Source organism: Coregonus clupeaformis, chromosome 29 (assembly GCF_020615455.1).
Source record: "Coregonus clupeaformis isolate EN_2021a chromosome 29, ASM2061545v1, whole genome shotgun sequence".
Taxonomy (NCBI): Eukaryota; Metazoa; Chordata; class Actinopteri; order Salmoniformes; family Salmonidae; genus Coregonus; species Coregonus clupeaformis.
The window spans coordinates 22,727,430-22,746,563 of NC_059220.1; the positions used below are offsets into that span (position 1 = coordinate 22,727,430).

Sequence of the window (19,134 nt, forward strand, 5' to 3'; positions counted from 1 at the left end):
CAAAGAGCTTGGACTGGGCTCCTGTAGGGGTCGGAGGGCCAAGAAACCAGAGTTAGCAGAACGGATTGCTTGGATTGGGGTGTAGGGTTTGAGCATAGCCTGAAGGTAGGGAGGGGCAGTTTCTCTTGCTGCTCCGTAGGCAAGTACCATGGTCTTGTAGTGGATGCGAGCTTCGACTGGAAGCCAGTGGAGTGTGCGGAGGAGTGGGGTGACATGGGAGAACTTGTTAAGGTTGAACACCAGGCGGGCTGCAGCATTCTGGATAAGTTGCAGGGGTTTGATGGCACAAGCTGGGAGCCCAGCCAACAGCGACTTGCAGTAATCCAGATAGGAGATGACAAGTGCCTGGATAAGGACCTGCGCTGCTTCCTGTGTGAGGTAGGGTCATATTCTACGGATGTTGTAGAGCATGAAGGAGAATATGATGGCGCCAAGTGACTTGGTGTACAGAGAGAAGAGGAGATGGCCTAGAACTGAGCCCTGCGGGACATCAGTAGTGAGATTAAGTGGTGCAGACACAGATCCTCTCCACGTCACCTGGTAGGATCAGCCTGCCAGGTAGGATGCAATACAAGAGTGTGCAGAGCCTGAGACGCCCAGCCCTGAGAGGGTGGAGTGGAGGATCTGATGGTTCACGGTATCAAAGGCAGAGGATAGATCTAGGAGGATGAGAACAGAGGAGAAAGAGTCAGCTTTGGCAGGGCGGAGAGCCCCCGTGACACAGAGTAGAGCAGTCTCAGTTGAGTGACCCGTCTTGAAGCCTGACTGGTTAGGGTCAAGAAGGTCGCTCTGAGAGAGATAGCGAAAGAGTTGGTCAGAGACAGCACGCTCAAGTGTTATGGAAAGAAAAGAAAGAAGGGATACCGGTCTGTAGTTTTTGACCTCAGAGGAGTCGAGTGTTGGTTTCTTGAGGAGGGGAGCGACTCGGGCCATTTTGAAGTCAGAGGGGATGCAGCCAGTGGTCAGGGATGAGTTGATGAGGGAAGTGAGGAATGGGAGAAGGTCTCCAAAGATGATCTGAAGAAGGGAGGAGGGGATGGAGTCGAGCGTGCAGGTTGTCGGGCGGCCGGACTTCACTAGTTGCAGGATGTGAATGAGGAGCGGATTTTGTTAACCTTCTTTTCAAAGTGGTTGACAAAGTCGTCTGCAGGCAGGGAGGGGGAGGGGTGAAGGATTAAGCTTGAAATTTAGAGTGATAGTTTAGTGGCTTTAGCAGCAGACACAGGGGAAGAGAAGGTAGGGAAAAAGGGAATGAAAGGATGATAGGTCCTCCGGAAGTTAATTTTTCCTAACTTTTCGCTCAGCTGCCCGCAGAGTAGGGTCGAAGAGGCAGAATCAGGAGACAGGAGTGAGAAGAATTTATCAGAAGGGAGAGATGATAGAATAGAAGAGGAGAAAGTAGTGGGAGAGAGAAAGCGAAGATTGCGATGGCGCATGACCATCTGGGTAGGGGCTGAGTGGCTAGGGTTGGAGGAAAGGGAGACAGAAAGGGAAACAAAGTAATAATCAGAGACCTGGAGGACAGTTGCAGTGAGATTAGTAGGCAAACAACCTCTAGTAAAGATCAGGTCAAGCATATTTCCTGACTTGTGAGTGGGAGGGGACTGGGAAATGGTGAGGTCAAAAGAGGCAAGGAGGGGAAAGAGGGTTTGAAAGAAATGAATCGAAGGCAGATGTCAGGAGGTTGAAGTCACCAAGTCATCATCAGGAAATGAGTTTATCAAGGTTTCAAGCTCATTGAGGAACTCTCTAAGGACACCTGGTAGGCGGTAGATGACAACAATGTTGAGCTTGAGTGGACAAGTGACAGCATGGAATTCAAATGAGGAGATGGACAGGTGAGAGAGGGGGAAAAGAGAAAATCTCCACTTTGGAGAAATGAGTAGCCCTGTGCCACCACCACAACAACCAGATGCTCTTGCACTATGAGAGAAAACGTAGTCAGAGTAAGAGAGAGCAGCTGGAGTAGCAGTGTTCTCTGGGGTGATCCCAGTCTCTGTCAGAGCCCAAAAATACAGATGTAGGATCTTAATTTGACCTATATAATCCTTCAGCAACAGGATTTGAACGTTTAGTCCATAATGTTGCTTGATTGGTGGTTAGGTTATTAGCTGGCCAAACAATTGGCTGCATTAAAAGGGCAATACTGTAAATATAACCGTGTGTTAGTATGGGTTTTCAGTGAATTTATCTAAATCACGAAGCTCATCCGCATTTCCTGCAGTGCAAGTCAATGCTTAGCAACAACAATAGTGATCAAATTAAGATCCTACATCTGTAATGTGTATGTTGTTTTTCTTTCAGAGGAGGACAGTGTGTTTGATGAGTCTGACATCCATGACACCCCAACTGGAGCAGGCAACAAGGAGTCCCAGACCTTCTTCGCCCGTCTGAAAAGGATCGGTGGCAGCAAGTCTGTCAAGTACCAGCCGGTGGAGCTGAATGCCCAGAAAAGTATGAAAATAGTCTCAAAGGATGACCTATTTTATCCAGCAATGAAATTCATTGAACTTAAACGCTTTCGCTGATATGAATTGAGCTTTCACAGATTTTCCCGATCAGATATGATCTATCTTTTGATCCTCTCTCTGTCTGTGTCAGGTGAAATTGAGCTGTCTGAGTACCGCGAGGCCAGTGCCCTGCAGGACAGCATCTTGCACTGTGTGAAGGAGGAGAGCACCAGGAAGAAGCGTCTGCAGGCCATGCACAAGCAGAAGTCCCTGGACATTTCCAACACTGACTCCATCCTCTACAACCTGGATGAGCACCGACGCAAGTCCTGCATAGACCGCTGTGACCTGCAGCATGGTCCCTCCGCACCCCCCTCCTCCACCACCTCCCACCCCAGGCGGACAGGGGGCCATGGGAAGGGCTCGTCAGACGGCTCCTCAGGCCGAGCGGAGGGCAGTGACCACCAGGAACGTTCAGGCTCCCTGAAGGGCCACTCAGACTGCTCCAGGCCTGTCATCCCAGAGGTGCGTCTCAGCTGCATGGAGACTTTTGAGGACAAGGCCGACTTGGACTCCCCTCTTACAGGCGGCTCTTCTGCAGAGAAGGAGGACCAGGACCTCATTGACCTCTCCTCCGACTGCACTTCCATCCCAGAGAAGCACTCCATCCTCTCCATGTCCGACAGCGACTCCCTGGTGTTTGAGCCCCTACCACCACTGAGGATAGTGGAGAGTGACGAGGAGTTTGACCTGAATACGGTGATGGGCCCCAGGTTGAATGGGAGTGCCAGGCCCCCTGCTTCCCCTGCCAGGCCCGCTGTCTCCCCTGCCAGGCCCGCTGTCTCCCCTGCCAGGCCCGCTGCCTCCCCTGCCAGGCCCGCTGTCTCCCCTGCCAAGCCCGCTGCCTCCCCTGCCAGGCCCCCCGCCTCCCCTGCCGGCAGCAGCACCCTGCACCTGTCCGCTATGGTGCAGGTGAGTGTGGAGGACTGCTCTAAGGACAAGAGGACCACAGACTCCCAAGCAAAAGAAAGCCCCCAACAGCCTCTACAGAGGAGGCCACGCTATGCGACCCCCACCACCTCCCTGGAGCTGCCTGACTGGCTGGAGCACCCTGGCCTGGAGAGTCCCATGACCCTCAGCTTACAACAGAAGAGGGACCTGCTGAGGAAGACCCCTGCTGTCCCTGACACCTCCCTGGATGACTTTGTGCACCCTGAGGACCTGAAGGCAGCGGTGGGTCTGGGGACCAGTCCCTCTGGCAGGACGGTCTTCCTGGACATCCCTGAGGACACAGTTGAACCCCTCACCTCTCTGGAGGGGAACAACAACGATGAAGAGGAATATTATGAAGAAGATGATGATGACCTTGATGACAGTGACCTTAAACCTGATGATGATGATAATGATGAAGATGATGATGATGAGAATGACGAGGCAGAGTTTAAGATCCAGATAGTTCCCCGGCAACGCAAACAGAGGAAGATAGCTGTGAGCGCCATCCAGAGAGAGTACCTGGACATCTCCTTCAACACCCTGGACAAACTGGGTGAGCAGCCCACTGATACAGGTAAGAGAGACCAGGGTCAGGGGAGACAGGAGCCTCAGTCCAGAGAGAGGGGTCCCTCTGTATGGACCTACAGCTGCTGTGCCCCTGAGATAAGTATGCTGACTTCATGCACAATATGTATTTGGATGTATGTGTGTTTCAGTGGTGACATCTCTAAGGTTTGAGGGGGCTTAGGAGATATGACTGATAAAACAAGTTTTCAACTGAAGTGTCTGCTTAGAAGTGCAGAACCACATGAACAAAATATAAATTGTCTAGTCGTATATCCACGCTACCTCCAATCTTTAGTCAACTGGTCACCACTGCTGTCTCCTGTTCTGTGGTGTGGCTTTGTACATGTCTCTCCCTTTCCCCATTCCAACCAATGGTAAACCACTGAAAAGCATACTGTAAAAGAAAGTCCTAGAAACCGATAAGTTAATATCAGTACAGCGCCTTCAAATTACTGCAACACACTTTCCATAAATAGCTGTCCATATAAGAACTAGTAATAGCATAAAATGAGAAGGCAAATTAGTTTTTTACTAAATAGTACTTCAATAAACAATTTTAATTTCTTCAACACATCTTCATTTTAGATTGCTCTTGCACTAGGACTCAATGTATACTTGCAGTTAACTACTTGTAGCTCTACACTACATTTGTATTGGCGTTGGGTGTCTGCAGCATCCCATGCTCTAAACAGTTGTCTACATGTGAGGTAATAAGGTGGCTGAGATGCTGAAGCAGCCACTATTCCGCCCCATCACTCACCCACATTGCCTTACAGATCACAAAGTTCTGTCTACCCTGGAAAAGCCACGGGAATCCGCCTCAGCCCCCACCCTCGAAGCTGCTATCCCAGAAACAAGCAACCGCTCTTCAGTATCAAGTAGGATCCAAATACTTCCACATTGTCATGTGTTTAAATCACCAATAAAACCGGGTGTGGTCATTACACCAAGAACATTACACTGTTCAAACATTTGGCCTTGGTTTTTTCAAGGTGTAAAATACTTTTTCTTGAGTCGTTCTTTCTCAGCGTTTTGTTTTAGACACCAGTGCAGTTTTTTCATGGTTATTTTATTTTTCTTATCAATAGATCAGGATTCTATCTATCCGACGATATATATACATTCATGAATATACGCAACTAAGCCATTCAATCATTTCATTTGTATATTTACCTCTGTGAGTGTCTTCTACTCCCCATTTTCCTGACAGTTGCTTTAAAGGGCAATTCCACCACTTTTCAACCTCATATTCATTATCTCCAGCACCAAATCAGTGTCTACATACTGTATGTGAAAACAGCACATTTCTATGATCTGTGGTTAAAAAGATAAGAAGAAAGGTCCAAAAAAAATGCTTCTCTGTGACATCACAGGGTAGGATTAAAAGTAAAAAACAGTTTCTAGCCCAAGGGAGAAATGCACCGTTTTCACATACAGTGACTTGCGAAAGTATTCACCCCCCTTGGCATTTTTCCTATTTTGTTGCCTTACAACCTGGAATTAAAATAGATTTTTTGGGGGTTTGTATCATTTGATTTACACAAGATGCCTACCACTTTGAAGATGCCAAATATTTTTTTTTGTGAAACAAACAAGAAATAAGACAAAAAAACACAAAACTTGAGCGTGCATTACTATTCACCCCCCCAAAGTCAATACTTTGTAGAGCCACTTTTTGCAGCAATTACAGCTGCAAGTCTCTTGGCACATCTAGCCACTGGGATTTTTGCCCATTCTTCAAGGCAAAACTACTCCAGCTCCTTCAAGTTGGATGGGTTCTGCTGGTGTACAGCACTCACAAGTCATACCACAGATTCTCAATTGGATTGAGGTCTGGGCTTTGACTAGGCCATTCCAAGACATTTAAATGTTTCCCCTTAAACCACTCGAGTGTTGCTTTAGCAGTATACTTAGGATCATTGTCCTACTGGAAGGTGAACCTCTGTCCCAGTCTCAAATCAAAGACTGAAACAGCTTTCCCTCAAGAATTTCCCTGTATTTAGCGCCATCCATCATTCCTTCAATTCTGACCAGTTTCCCAGTCACTGCTGATGAAAAACATCCCCACAGCATGATGCTGCCACCACCATGCTTCACTGTGGGGATGGTGTTCTCGGGGTGATGAGAGATGTTGGGTTGCGCCAGACGTTTTCCTTGATGGCTAAAAAGCTAAATTTTAGTCTCATCTGACCAGAGTACCTTCTTCCATATGTTTGGGGAGTCTCCCACATGCCTTTTGGCGAACACCAAACGTGTTTGCTTATTTTTTTCTTGAAGCAATGGCTTTTTTCTGGCCACTCTTCCGTAAAGCCCAGCTCTGTGGAGTGTATGGCTTAAAGTGGTCCTATGGACAGATACTCCAATCTCCGCTGTGGAGCTTTGCAGCTCCTTCAGGGTTATCTTTGGTCTCTTTGTTGCCTCTTTGATTAATGCCCTCCTTGCCTGGTCCGTGAGTTTTGGTTGGCGGCCCTCTCTTGGCAGGTTTGTTGTGGTGCCATATTCTTAAAATGTTTTAATAAAGGATTAAATGGTGCTCTGTGGGATGTTCAAAGTTTCTGATATTTTTTTATAACCCAACCCTGATCTGTACCTCTTCACAACTTTGTCCCTGACCTGTTTGGAGAGCTCCTTGGTCTTCATGGTGCCGCTTGCTTGGTTGTGCACCTTGCCTAGTGGTGTTGCAGACTCTGGGGCCTTTCAGAACAGGCGTATATATACTGAGATCATGTGACACTTAGATTGCACACAGGTGGACTTTATTTAACAAATTATGTGACTTCTGAAGGTAAATTGGTTGCACCAGATCTTATTTAGGGGCTTCATAGCAAAGGGGGTGAATACATATTGTTATGTGGGCAGCTTGTCTCTCCCTTTTCTGTTTCCCTTCCTCCTTGTTTTGTCCCCTCTGTCTGTTGTATCTGTATGTGTGTTTGTCCCCTTTATGTGGGTGTGTCTGGAGTGGATCAGGGGGCGTGCTCAGGATCTGCCTCTCCTGTGCAGCTGCGGGTTGTTTCCAGTGATTCCTGCCTACGCAGCTGCATCCTATTCTCTCATCAACCTGCACTACTAATTCCGGGGCATGGCTCTCCACCGGCGCCAGATCGTTGTTCTTACCAGAGCGTTCAGACATACCTCCCAACCTGCCTGCCTTCCTGCCTGCCGGTCTGCCTGCCTGCCTGCCTGCCTGCCTCAGCCTCTCCTTCCTCCGGAGCCGACTAGCCCACTCTGTTCCTTTACTTCAGTTGTTTTTGGACTAAGACAATTTGAACTTTTATTAAAGTATTTTTGTTTCTTCCACTCCCTTTGTCGTGTTTGTTTCTCTGAGTGCTGGGTTGAACCATAGCCTAACACATATGCACGCACCACTTTTCCGTTATTTATTTTTTAGAATTGTTTGAAACACGTTTTAGTTTCATTTCACTTCATCAATTTGGACTATTACATTCATTACATGAAATACAAATACAAATCCATTTAAATTACAGGTTGTAATGCAACAAAATAGGAAAAACGCGAATGGGGATGAATACTTTTGCAAGGCACTGTATGTTGGCACTGGCATTGCCCTTGAGATAATGAAAATGAGGTTGAAAAGTGGTGGAGTTGCCCTTTATGTAAACCAGACATTGAAATTAAAATAGTGGAGATAGTGGGAAAGTACCAGGCAGCTCAATCCTTTGTGTGTGTGTGTTTGTCGCACCCCCAGCTCAGTACCGTCAGGCAAAGCGAGGCTCGTTGGGAGCTCTAACCATGAGCCAACTGATGAAAAGACAGCTGGAGCACCAGTCCAGTGCCCCTCACAACATCAGCACCTGGGAGACAGGTCAGTCACTGCTAACTATCTCTGGTCCACCTCTCCAGAGAGAAAAACATCAAAACACCTTTTTAATGACTGTGCTTGATTGGGTTTAGCTGTGCTGATTTTATTGTACTCTCTACACAGGCCCCACCAAGACCAGCCTTCTATCTGCCCCCAGTACAGTCAGCATGTTTGTGCCCGCCCCTGAGGAGTTCATTGATGACCAGCCCACCACCATGACTGACAGGTGAGGGAACCTACCGCCAACCACCAACACTGACTGGTGTGTCATTCAGGATAGCAGACACTATGCATGAATGGTTATTTAGTGTTGTTAATGATAATACTGTGTGGTCTCTCAGGTGTCGTGACTGTGGTGCGGTGCTAGAGGAGTATGATGAGGAGACCCTGGGCCTGGCAGTGGTGGTGCTCTCCATGTTCATCCACCTCAGCCCTGACCAGGCCGCTCCACTGCTGCTGGACATCATGCAGTCTGTGGGCAGGTCTGGCAACTACAGCAGCTCCTGCACCAACCCCCTTATACAGTACATCCACATACACAAACCTGATTGTTCAGTAACATTTTAGCACACTCTCTGTCATGTCTCCGATGTTAAATTCAGATTTGTGTCTTTCAGGCTGGCGTCTAGTGCTAATTTCTCTGGGCAAGCTGAGAGGTATGACACATCACAAGCAGATATACTAAATATATTATTATATTGTGTGTGCTAAACTCAGGTGTACTGTGGATGCTGATGACTTGTTCACACTGGCTGTATTCTTGTACACAAATGAGAGAATATGCCAACATGAGGTGCAGACGTTCTACGTGTGTTGATGTCTCTGTTGGTGTAGTATGCTGATCCCTGGCAACGCAGCAGGTGTGGCTAAGCAGTTCCTCCGCTGTGTGATCCACCAGCTGGCCCCCAACGGCATCCTGCCCCAACTCTTCCAGAGCAACATCAAAGGTCTACTCATACACACAAAACACAATATGTCTCCTGTTAGGAGCAGCTTTGAGGAATATGGTTGGATCTTTACCATCATTCTTTTCTGTGCATTTTTAGATGGAGGTTTTCTGAGAACATTGGCTTTTTCCCTGATTGATTTTAATGAACTGAGTTCTGTGGCTGCACTGAACCAGCTGCTGGAGGTGGGACGTTTTCTTGCTTAGTGTAATGATTAAATCTCAGTACTTGGCTGAAGGAACTATGCGGGTGTGTGCTTGTGTATGGGCTTGATTCAATCAGTAACGCAGAAGATGAGCGTTATAGAGCGATTGACATTAAAGGCAATGTTTTCACATTCGCGGAGACTGCATTCACAGTAAATGCTGCATATGTCAGCTCAATCGGAAATTACCTTTACATTTAAACCACACTACAAAGCAGATCTTCCAGATCTTCAGTGCTATGAATTGAATCGTGCCCTCTGTCTTGAATCTCAAGCAGAATCTCCACTGTCATCATGTATCCAGTAGGAGGAGCTCTTGTAAAAGTTGACAAGACTAACACTGCTGTTTGGATAGTACCAAAGCAGATTAAGAATACTGCTAAAGAGCATGCCTCTGCATGGTTATTCACAATATTTACTGTTCACTATTACCTTGGTTTGTTTTCTTTAGCAATCTTACACTGTTACAATGTTAAAGTAATAGCACTTATGATAGTCTCAGTTCACTCCTTTGGCTCATAACAATCACTAGTCCAAACCACTTTTAGAATATATTTTTTAACAATTGATAATGTAACAGTTGGTAATGGCTCTATGGCAATACATTGTAACCCTGTTATCATTTATGCCACTGTCCTCAGGGTCTGAACAACAAGAAGAGTCTACCAGCAGGGGGCACCATGCTGCACTGCCTGGAGAACGTCGCCACCTTCATGGAGGCCCTGCCCATGGACTCCCCCAGCAACCTGTGGACCACCATCTGCAATCAGTTCCAGACCTTCCTCACTAAACTACCCTCAGTGCTGCCTCTGAAGGTACTGGACCTCGCTCTGCATTTAGGCTGCATTGACTGTTTTTTGACTGTGATCCATATAGAGCTGAATTTGATGATGTCTCTCTCAGTGTCCCCTGGACTCCAGTTTGAGGATCATCATTTGCCTGTTGAAGATCCCCACCACAAGTGCAACCCGGGTGAGTCTGTGTGTGCTTGATATACATTAGGATTACTAACCAAATGGTGAGGTCAGTCTTCATTTGAGTGTCATAAATAACACTATCCCAGGCCCTGAGCAGGTTATGATTGGTTACATTCTGACTCTTTAAATAAAATGACTTAGACCTGATAGCATTCAGGTATGTCAGATCAGAGGAAGGTCAGAAAAATTGCCAAAAGACTCCAGTTGCCCAAGCCGTAGACTGTTCACTCTGCTACCGTCTGGCAAACATTACCGGAGCATTGGCTCTCTGACAAACAGGCTCCGAGACGCCTTCTACCGCCAAACCATAAGAGTGCTAAATAGCCATAAATAGTTTAATTAATGGTTACCCGGACTATCTTGAACTGACTCAATGCACACTCACAAGACTATATATACACACACACACACACATTCACTACATTACACACACACGCATACCGACACAACACACACTCTTATTATTCTTATTATTATAATCTATTCTAATGCCTAGTCACTTTACCCTGCATTCATGTTCATACAGTATCAACCTCACATTCCTACACATTGATCTGGTGCTGGTACTGCCTGTATATAGCTCCATTGAGTATTTTATTCCTCGTGTTACTATTTTCTTATAATATTTTTTTTCACTCCGCATCGTTGGGAAGGGCTCTTCAGCAAGAATTTCACGGTTACGTCTAAACCAGTTGTATTCGGCGCCTGTGACAAACATTTTGATTTGAGATCTTGTTCAGTGAACAGCTCATTCACATTGACTGTCATTTGCATGACTGAACCCACAAGTCTTACTCATTTGGAATAAGCAGAAAATATTACAAAATCACTGGTGTGGTACGATCCCCTCACCCACCCACCAGGCATTGACCCTTAACTCCCTCTCTTCCTCAGAGCTTACTGGAGCCCTTCTCCAAACTGCTGAGCTTTGTCATCCAGTATGGAGTGTTCAGCCTCTCTTACCTGGTGGAGCTGTGTGGCCTCTGCTACAAAGCCTTCAATAAGGTAAGAAGATATGTACAGGTTAGCTTACATTTGATATTAGTATATTTGTTTATTATGTTTGTTGTAAAAAATTATAACAATAATTGGTACAGATGTAGGATTTTATTTGATCACTCTTTTGCTGAGAAATTCAAACTTGTAGTGTATTCAAGGTTTAAAAAGGCATCTAAAGTTTGTAATTTCCACTTCAGTTTCTCAATTGCTTGAGCACATTTGTCCAAACAGAATTCACTTTTTCAAAACAATTAACACGCAGCCCCAAACAGAAACGTTAGCCACAATGACACATTTCATTTGCAAAATGTATTAAGACTCAAAACATTAAATACATGACACAAAATCAACTACCTACATAAAAACATATAACTTGTTATCTAATGAAATCTTATTTCAGTCAATAGTTACACAATGGCCCAATAAATACTAACTACAACTATCAATATACCCTACCATGGTGTTAACCATCTTTATGTCTGGGCCATTTGTTGATACTATAATTATAGTATGCACTATAAAAGGAAAGTGAACATATCACACCAATGGCTGTATTCTTTTTTCCTAAAATTATTTTACCAAAGATGCCCATGCAGAAAGAATGTCACTCAAGAGCATGAATATCCAGAAACAAAAGGCTTTATTTTACCTTTTTCCATTTTAACTGAGAGCTGAACTATCTTCCTCTATGGGCCCCTCTAAATCTCCTTTGTCTTTGCCCTCGGCCTCTTACTTGGTCCATTCTTACAAATAGCAACTCAGAAGTGACCTCTTTTATGCATGAATAAGGACTGATTGCTGATTGAACAATTGTGCTTTACTGTTTTGCAAAAATGTGCTTAGCATTTGCATTGTGTGTGAAAGCAATGAGAAATTACAGTTTTGAAAAAAATGATACTGTTGTGCTCATTAGGTTATGATGGAAAGCAAGTGGACCCCAGTTTAAATAAAAGTGTCTTAGCAATCGAGAAACTGTAAAATGATTTGCCCTAATGAAAAATGTATAAACCCTTTAAAAAACATTATAATCCGCATAATAATTGACATTTCCTGTTGCTGCAGGATTATTTTCCTGCTGTAGCAAACTGGTTCAAATTGAAATCCTACATCTGTAGCATAGCAATGATCTCATGTGAAAGGCCCAATTAGAAAAGCGATACAGAAATATAATTTCCCCACATTGTTAAATATAAAACCATGTCTGCAGACCTTTGTATACAGTAGTTCTTGGTGATAATACTTATCCCCAGCCTATCCCGCTAGACAGCAAGGAGGCTGTGAGTCACAGATGAATAAGTAGGCAATCAGCCAGTATTGATTTACATGATTAATTGAGGCTCTGGGCTGAGGATGTATGGTGTGTATCTGAGGGCAAGCCTCCCTTCGTTAGAGCTGGTGCCTGGGCTGTCTCCTGCTGCAGGACGGATGGATCCTCACCCCGCTACTGCTGTCACAGCACCATGCTTTATGTCTCCTGCTCTATTGATTTCCTCTAGCCTTTTTAATCCCTGCTATATAACATCCGTTCCTCAAAATGCGAGTCAACATGACTGATAATGTCTATTTAACTGTTTCCTGTGCATTTAGTCTTACGAGGTGAGCTTTCTCAAATACAAGTTTAAGGAGGATTTTTCAGTGGGTTGTTGTAGACATATGGATGTTTGGGGAATTATGTTTATCACTAATGCACTAGACATTGAACATTTTAACAAATGTGATCCCAAATCAACTGTACTGTATGTATTGGAGTTTCATGCTGATGAGAAGGCAATTATTTATTTTGTAATATACACTATCTATACAAAAGTATGTGGACACCCCTTCAAATTAGTGGATTTGGCTATTTCAGCCACACCCGTTGCTGACAGTTGTATAAAATTGAGCACACAGCCATGCAATCTCCATAGACAAACATTGGCAGTAGAATTACCTTACTGAAGAGCTCAGTGACTTTCAATGTGGCACCGTCATAGGATGCCACCTTTCCAACAAGTCAGTTCATCAAATTTCTGCCGTTATTTTGAAGTGAAAACGTCTAGGAGCAACAACGGCTCAGCCACAAAATGGTAGGCCACACAAGCTCACAGAACGGGACCCCCAAGTGCTGAAGCGCATAGCATGTAAAAATCATCTGTCCTCGGTTGCAACACTCACTACAGAGTTCCAAACTGCCTCTGGAAGCAACGTCAACAAAACAACTGTTCGTCAGGAGCTTCATGAAAGGTTTTTCCTGTTTCAGCATGATAATGCCCCTGTGCACAAAGCGAGGTCCATACAGAAATGGTTTGTCGAGATCGGTGTGGAAGAACTTAACTTGCCTGCAGAAAGCCCTGACCTCAACCCCGTCGAACACCTTTGGGATAAATTGGAATGCCGACTGCGAGCCAGGCCTAATCGCCCAACATCAGTGCCCGACCTCACTAATGCTCTTGTGGCTGAATGGAAGCAAGTCCCTGCAGCAATGTTTCAACATCTAGTGGAAAGCCTTCCCAAAAGAGTGGAGGCTGTTATAGCAGCAAAGGGGCGACCAACTCCATATTAATGGCCATGATTTTGGAATGAGATGTTCGACAAGCAGGTGTCCACATACTTTTGGTCATGTAGTGTATGAACCAATATGTACCACTACCAACGTGTATAATAAGGTAACTGCTGTATGCTATGCCCTAAGTAAGAGAGAGAGAGAGAGAGAGAGAGAGAGAGAGAGAGAGAGAGAGAGAGAGAGAGAGAGAGAGAGAGAGAGAGAGAGGGAGAGAGAGAGAAAAAAAAAAAAAAAAGAAAAAGAGAAAAAGAGAGAGAGAGAGAGAGAGAGAGAGAGAGAGAGAGCTTTGTATTGAGTGGATGATTTAACAGAGAGAGCTGTGGCTTCTCAGGCTGACAGGCTCATTTGAACTGGATCACAGTTGTTTTCTATATTCTCTCTCCACTGTCCTCATTTCCTCTATCCTGAGCTATTTTGTGTGTTTATTTGCCCAGGAGAGAGATAAGTTCTATATGTCTCGTATTGTGGTGCTGGAGCTTCTGCAGGCTCTGAAGTTCAAGTCTCCTCTACCCGATACTAACCTGCTACTGCTGGTCCAGGTAAACAGTAGTACAATCAAATCTACTTGTGGAAAAGACTTAAACCCCAAAGTACCCAAGATGACTTCGCATATTTATTTATGTTAACTACATCCTATGTGTGTATGTTGTCAGTTTGTTTGTTCAGATATTGGTACGAGGCTAGCAGAGTCTACTATTCTATCAAAGCACATGATCTCATCACTTCCAGGGGTAAGACAGTGCAGTACATCATACATTACATTGGTTCTCTGGGTCCCTTTATGATGACCTAATGAAACCAAATGAGATACAGATATTTGCCATTTGATTGTTGCACTATTCTCTCTCTTTTTCAGTGCACGACAGCAGCAATGGAATGCATGAGGCAATACATCAGTGAACTTCTAGACTTCATAGCGGATATGCACACACTGACCAAACTAAAAGTGAGTTTCCTCTTTACTCTGCCTTAACTCATTCACCTATCTTACATAGGTCCCACCTCTAGCCATCTTGTCATGTGGGTGGGTGCTTATATTTGTCCTATTTCACACATGTACAGGTCTGTATTATATGCAGGTGTGAATTGGGAAAATGTTTGCATATCCGAACTCTCCCTGAGACACCCTCGGAGAGTGGGGTCACTGCCAGGACCTAGTCATGTGACCTACCCTGTGATCATGTGACACTCTCTCTCTCTCCAGAGCCATATGAAGGCGTGTTGTCAGCCGCTGCACGAGGACACGTTCGGAGGGAACCTGAAAGTGGGCCTCGCACAGATAGCTGCTATGGAGATCAGCAAAGGCAATCACCGTGACAACAAGGCAGTGATCCGTTATCTTCCCTGGCTCTACCATCCCCCGTCTGCCATGCAGCAGGGGTGAGAGGCACCGACAGTTACAGCACAGATGTCACTTTCAGTGATCTCACTATTTATAACCATGAAGATAGAACTATATGTCATAAATGGTGTAGCAGACTTGACCAGTTAGATTTCTGTAGTTTTTCACTAGAAGTGCTTCTATACGGCATGAGAATAAATTGTGAGTCTAATAAGACTGTAATGTATGTTCAAAAAGCGTTTAACCTCTGTCCTCTCCCTAGTCCTAAGGAGTTCATTGAGTGTGTGTCCCACATCCGCCAGCTGTCCTGGCTGCTCCTGGGCTCGCTGACCCACTATGCCCTGCACCAGGGCTCCACCTGCTGTATGCCCATCCCCCTGGACGCTGGCTCACACATTGCTGACCACCTCATCGTCATCCTCATCGGCTTCCCTGAACAATCCAAGGTCTGGACAATGTCTAAATGTTAAATGCATAAATGTTGAAGTAAATGCTACGTAAACTTCTGAAGATTTTATTTATCCTCCCTCAACCAAAGTCTAGGATGAGATAAAGACCAAAGTGTCTCTTCCTTCCCTCCTCTGTCTGCAGACGTCAGTGCTGCACATGTGCTCCCTGTTCCATGCCTTCATGTTTGCGCAGCTGTGGACCATTTACTGTGAGCAGTCGGCGGCCACTCCGGCCCTGCAGAACCAGAATCAGACAGAGTTCTCCTCCAACGCCATCCTGACCGGCCTGGAGTTCTGGAGCCGTGTTACACCCAGCATCTTGCAGCTCATGGCCCACAACAAAGTGGTGAGGAAGATCCACACGCGTATCTGTCAGCTGCTAGAGGGGTGTGCTGGAAAGAGGATGTGCTTGGAGATATGTGCAACAGTTGAATATGAAACGTAGGGCCTACCGAGTGGCGCAGCGGTCTAAGGCACTGCATCGCAGTGCTTGAGGCGTCACTACAGATCCGGGTTCGATCCCAGGCTGTGTCGCAGCCGGCCGCGACCGGGAGACCCATGAGGAGGTGCACAATTGGCCCAGTGTCGTCCGGGTTAGGGGAGGGTTTGGCCGGCCGGAATGCCCTTGTCCCATCGTGCTCTAGCGACTCCTTTGGCGGGCTGGGCGCATGCACGCTGACACGGTCGCCAGTTGTACGGTGTTTCCTCCAACACATTGGTACAGCTGGCTTCTGGGTTAAGCGAGCAGTGTGTCAAGAAGGCTTGGCTTGGCAGGACATTGCTGTTATGTAAGGCCGGGATTCAATCCGATCGCGCTTTGTCCACAATGCATGTTTTAAAGGCAATGTTCCTGCGTTCGCGGAGACCACATTCATGGTAAATGTCGGGCCCAATCGGAAATAACCTTTAAAGCATTGTCCAAATACGCAGTCGGATTGAATCCCAGCCTAAGAATCTGCTTTGCTACGATATATTTTTATTGATATTTGGAAGCAGGGTGATCATAAATCATGTGCTGATCACTTGCAGTAATACAAATGTGTTCTTTGTAACTTTCCAAGATGGTGGAGATGGTGTGTCTACATGTCATTAGCCTGATGGAGGCTCTACAAGAATGCAACTCAACCATCTTTGTGAAGGTAAGGGGGGCATTTCCCCAAATTTTCCCTAAACATTTGATTTTACACTTTATTTTGCCTCTTCATGTTGCTTTCTATTTCAACTCAAAATTTCCCTCTTCTCTCCATCAGTTAATACCTATGTGGTTGCCCATGATTCAATCTAACCTAAAGGTAAGAGTTAAATTGCAATTCAAATATGACTTGTATTATGTTTATATATGGATATAGATGCTCAGATTTTCTTCAGAACAAAAAACTCTCAACCTGTCCCATGCAGCACCTGTCTGCAGGGCTACAGCTGCGGCTGCAGGCCATCCAGAACAGAGTGAACCACCAGTGTCTGCAGGGCCAGGCGGCCGGGGCCCTGCCCTTCGCCCTGCGCAAGTGGCTGCAGTGCACCCAGTTCAAGATGGCCCAGGTGGAGATCCAATCATCCGAGGCTGCCTCGCAGTTCTACCCCATGTGACCTGCCTACCTCTCAGTATGGGAGATCATCCGAGACCCAGTCCTCCTCAGGACCAGCATGCATCTGTCTGCTGCCTGCCTGTCCATAAACATCAGGAAGTTGACTCCTGCATAAACTGACTCTTGCCGTCTTAAGACTCTGCGTCTGACGTAATCATCTTCAGCACCTTCTAAACTTTGTATATCTATACTACTCTTTCGTACAATGAAAGGATAGGTAAGTACAGGTTGGGCAGGTGTGCAGATGCAGGGGGATCACAGTACTGTAGATAATAGCATAGGTGTCCAACATGCTGTGTGCCGCATCAGAGGTCAGAACAGATGGAGAGAATATCTATCAGCAGATGATAGAGTGGAAGAGTCTGGATGAGGAATGCTGAAGCTCAGACTTGTTCACTTGGTGATGCTCATGGTCTATAGCGTTATGTTCAGTTGCTTGGATGCAAGCCTGATGAAAATAATAAAATCAAGCCACATTTTCTAAATATATGTCTATCTTGTTGTCTCTGTCATTTCTACAGAGAGCAGTTAAAAGTGCACAAAGTGTGATATGATTGTACATCTGCACAGTAACTACTACAGTATACAGTGGGGGAAAAAAGTATTTAGTCAGCCACCAATTGTGCAAGTTCTCCCACTTAAAAAGATGAGAGAGGCCTGTAATTTTCATCATAGGTACACGTCAACTATGACAGACAATATGAGAAAAAAAATTCCAGAAAATCACATTGTAGGATTTTTTATGAATTTATTTGCTAATTATGGTGGGAAATAAGTATTTGGTCAATAACTAAGGTTTCTCAATACTTTGTTATATACCCTTTGTTGGCAATGACACAGGTCAAAGGTTTTCTGTAAGTCTTCACAAGGTTTTCACACACTGTTGCTGGTATTTTGGCCCATTCCTCCATGCAGATCTCCTCTAGAGCAGTGATGTTTTGGGGCTGTCGCTGGGCAACACAGACTTTCAACTCCCTCCAAAGATTTTCTATGGGGTTGAGATCTGGAGACTGGCTAGGCCACTCCAGGACCTTGAAATGCTTCTTACGAAGCCACTCCTTCGTTGCTCGGGATCATTGTCATGCTGAAAGACCCAGCCACGTTTCATCTTCAATGCCCTTGTTGATGGAAGGAGGTTTTCACTCAAAATCTCACGATACATGGCCCCATTCATTCTTTCCTTTACACGGATCAGTCGTCCTGGTCCCTTTGCAGAAAAACAGCCCCAAAGCATGATGTTTCCACCCCCATGCTTCACAGTAGGTATGGTGTTCTTTGGATGCAACTCAGCATTCTTTGTCCTCCAAACACGACGAGTTTAGTTTTTACCAAAAAGTTATATTTTGGTTTCATCTGACCATATGACATTCTCCCAATCCTCTTCTGGATCATCCAAATGCACTCTAGCAAACTTCAGACGGGCCTGGACATGTACTGGATTAAGCAGGGGGACACGTCTGGCACTGCAGGATTTGAGTCCCTGGCGGCGTAGTGTGTTACTGATGGTAGGCTTTGTTACTTTGGTCCCAGCTCTCTGCAGGTCCCCCCGTGTGGTTCTGGGATTTTTGCTCACCGTTCTTGTGATCATTTTGATCCCACGGGGTGAGATCTTGCGTGGAGCCCCAGATCGAGGGAGATTATCAGTGGTCTTGTATGTCTTCCATTTCCTAATAATTGCTCCCACAGTTGATTTCTTCAAACCAAGCTGCTTACCTATTGCTGATTCAGTCTTCCCAGCCTGGTGCAGGTCTACAATTTTGTTTCTGGTGTCCTTTGACAGCTCTTTGGTCTTGGCCATAGTGGAGTTTGGAGTGTGACTGTTTGAGGTTGTGGACAGGTGTCTTTTATACTGATAACAAGTTCAAACAGGTGCCATTAATACAGGTAATGAGTGGAGGACATAGGAGCCTCTTAAAGAAGAAGTTACAGGTCTGTGAGAGCCAGAAATCTTGCTTGTTTGTAGGTGACCAAATACTTATTTTCCACCATCATTTGCAAATAAATTCATTAAAAATCCTACAATGTGATTTTCTGGATTTTTTTTCCTCAATTTGTTTGTCATAGTTGACGTAGGTGAAAATGACAGGCCTCTCTCATCTTTTTAAGTGGGAGAACTTGCACAATTGGTGGCTGACTAAATACTTTTTTTCCCCACTGTATCTTAACTAAGGTTTATGGGAAAACTAAATGACTGCAAGAGGATATGTTAAACCCAAAGACTGTATAGGAACCACCCATATCCTAGCTCAGAACAAAC

The 19,134-nt window shown here is 45.3% G+C and overlaps 1 protein-coding gene across 3 annotated transcripts in view; it reads left to right on the forward strand.

Annotated features, from left to right (window-relative positions):
• LOC121544866 (protein unc-79 homolog) overlaps positions 1-17,366 on the forward strand; it is a 45,022-nt gene extending 27,656 nt beyond the window's left edge. Inside the window, exons 31-51 of one of the 3 annotated variants that reach the window (XM_041855080.1) lie at positions 2,305-2,454; positions 2,602-4,017; positions 4,787-4,888; positions 7,717-7,833; positions 7,954-8,056; positions 8,172-8,312; positions 8,448-8,486; positions 8,665-8,777; positions 8,877-8,962; positions 9,624-9,797; positions 9,886-9,954; positions 10,854-10,964; positions 13,935-14,039; positions 14,154-14,231; positions 14,357-14,446; positions 14,705-14,880; positions 15,105-15,288; positions 15,434-15,637; positions 16,353-16,430; positions 16,542-16,583; positions 16,690-17,366. In XM_041855080.1, coding sequence (XP_041711014.1) covers positions 2,305-2,454; positions 2,602-4,017; positions 4,787-4,888; positions 7,717-7,833; positions 7,954-8,056; positions 8,172-8,312; positions 8,448-8,486; positions 8,665-8,777; positions 8,877-8,962; positions 9,624-9,797; positions 9,886-9,954; positions 10,854-10,964; positions 13,935-14,039; positions 14,154-14,231; positions 14,357-14,446; positions 14,705-14,880; positions 15,105-15,288; positions 15,434-15,637; positions 16,353-16,430; positions 16,542-16,583; positions 16,690-16,878 — 3,767 coding nt within the window. In that variant the 3' untranslated portion in view covers positions 16,879-17,366. Of the gene's footprint in view, positions 1-2,304; positions 2,455-2,601; positions 4,018-4,786; positions 4,889-7,716; positions 7,834-7,953; positions 8,057-8,171; positions 8,313-8,447; positions 8,487-8,664; positions 8,778-8,876; positions 8,963-9,623; positions 9,798-9,885; positions 9,955-10,853; positions 10,965-13,934; positions 14,040-14,153; positions 14,232-14,356; positions 14,447-14,704; positions 14,881-15,104; positions 15,289-15,433; positions 15,638-16,352; positions 16,431-16,541; positions 16,584-16,689 lie in introns of those variants that run through there. The other 2 variants (XM_041855081.1, XM_041855082.2) reach the window with 2 other exon arrangements.
• The last annotated feature ends 1,768 nt before the right edge of the window (positions 17,367-19,134 follow it).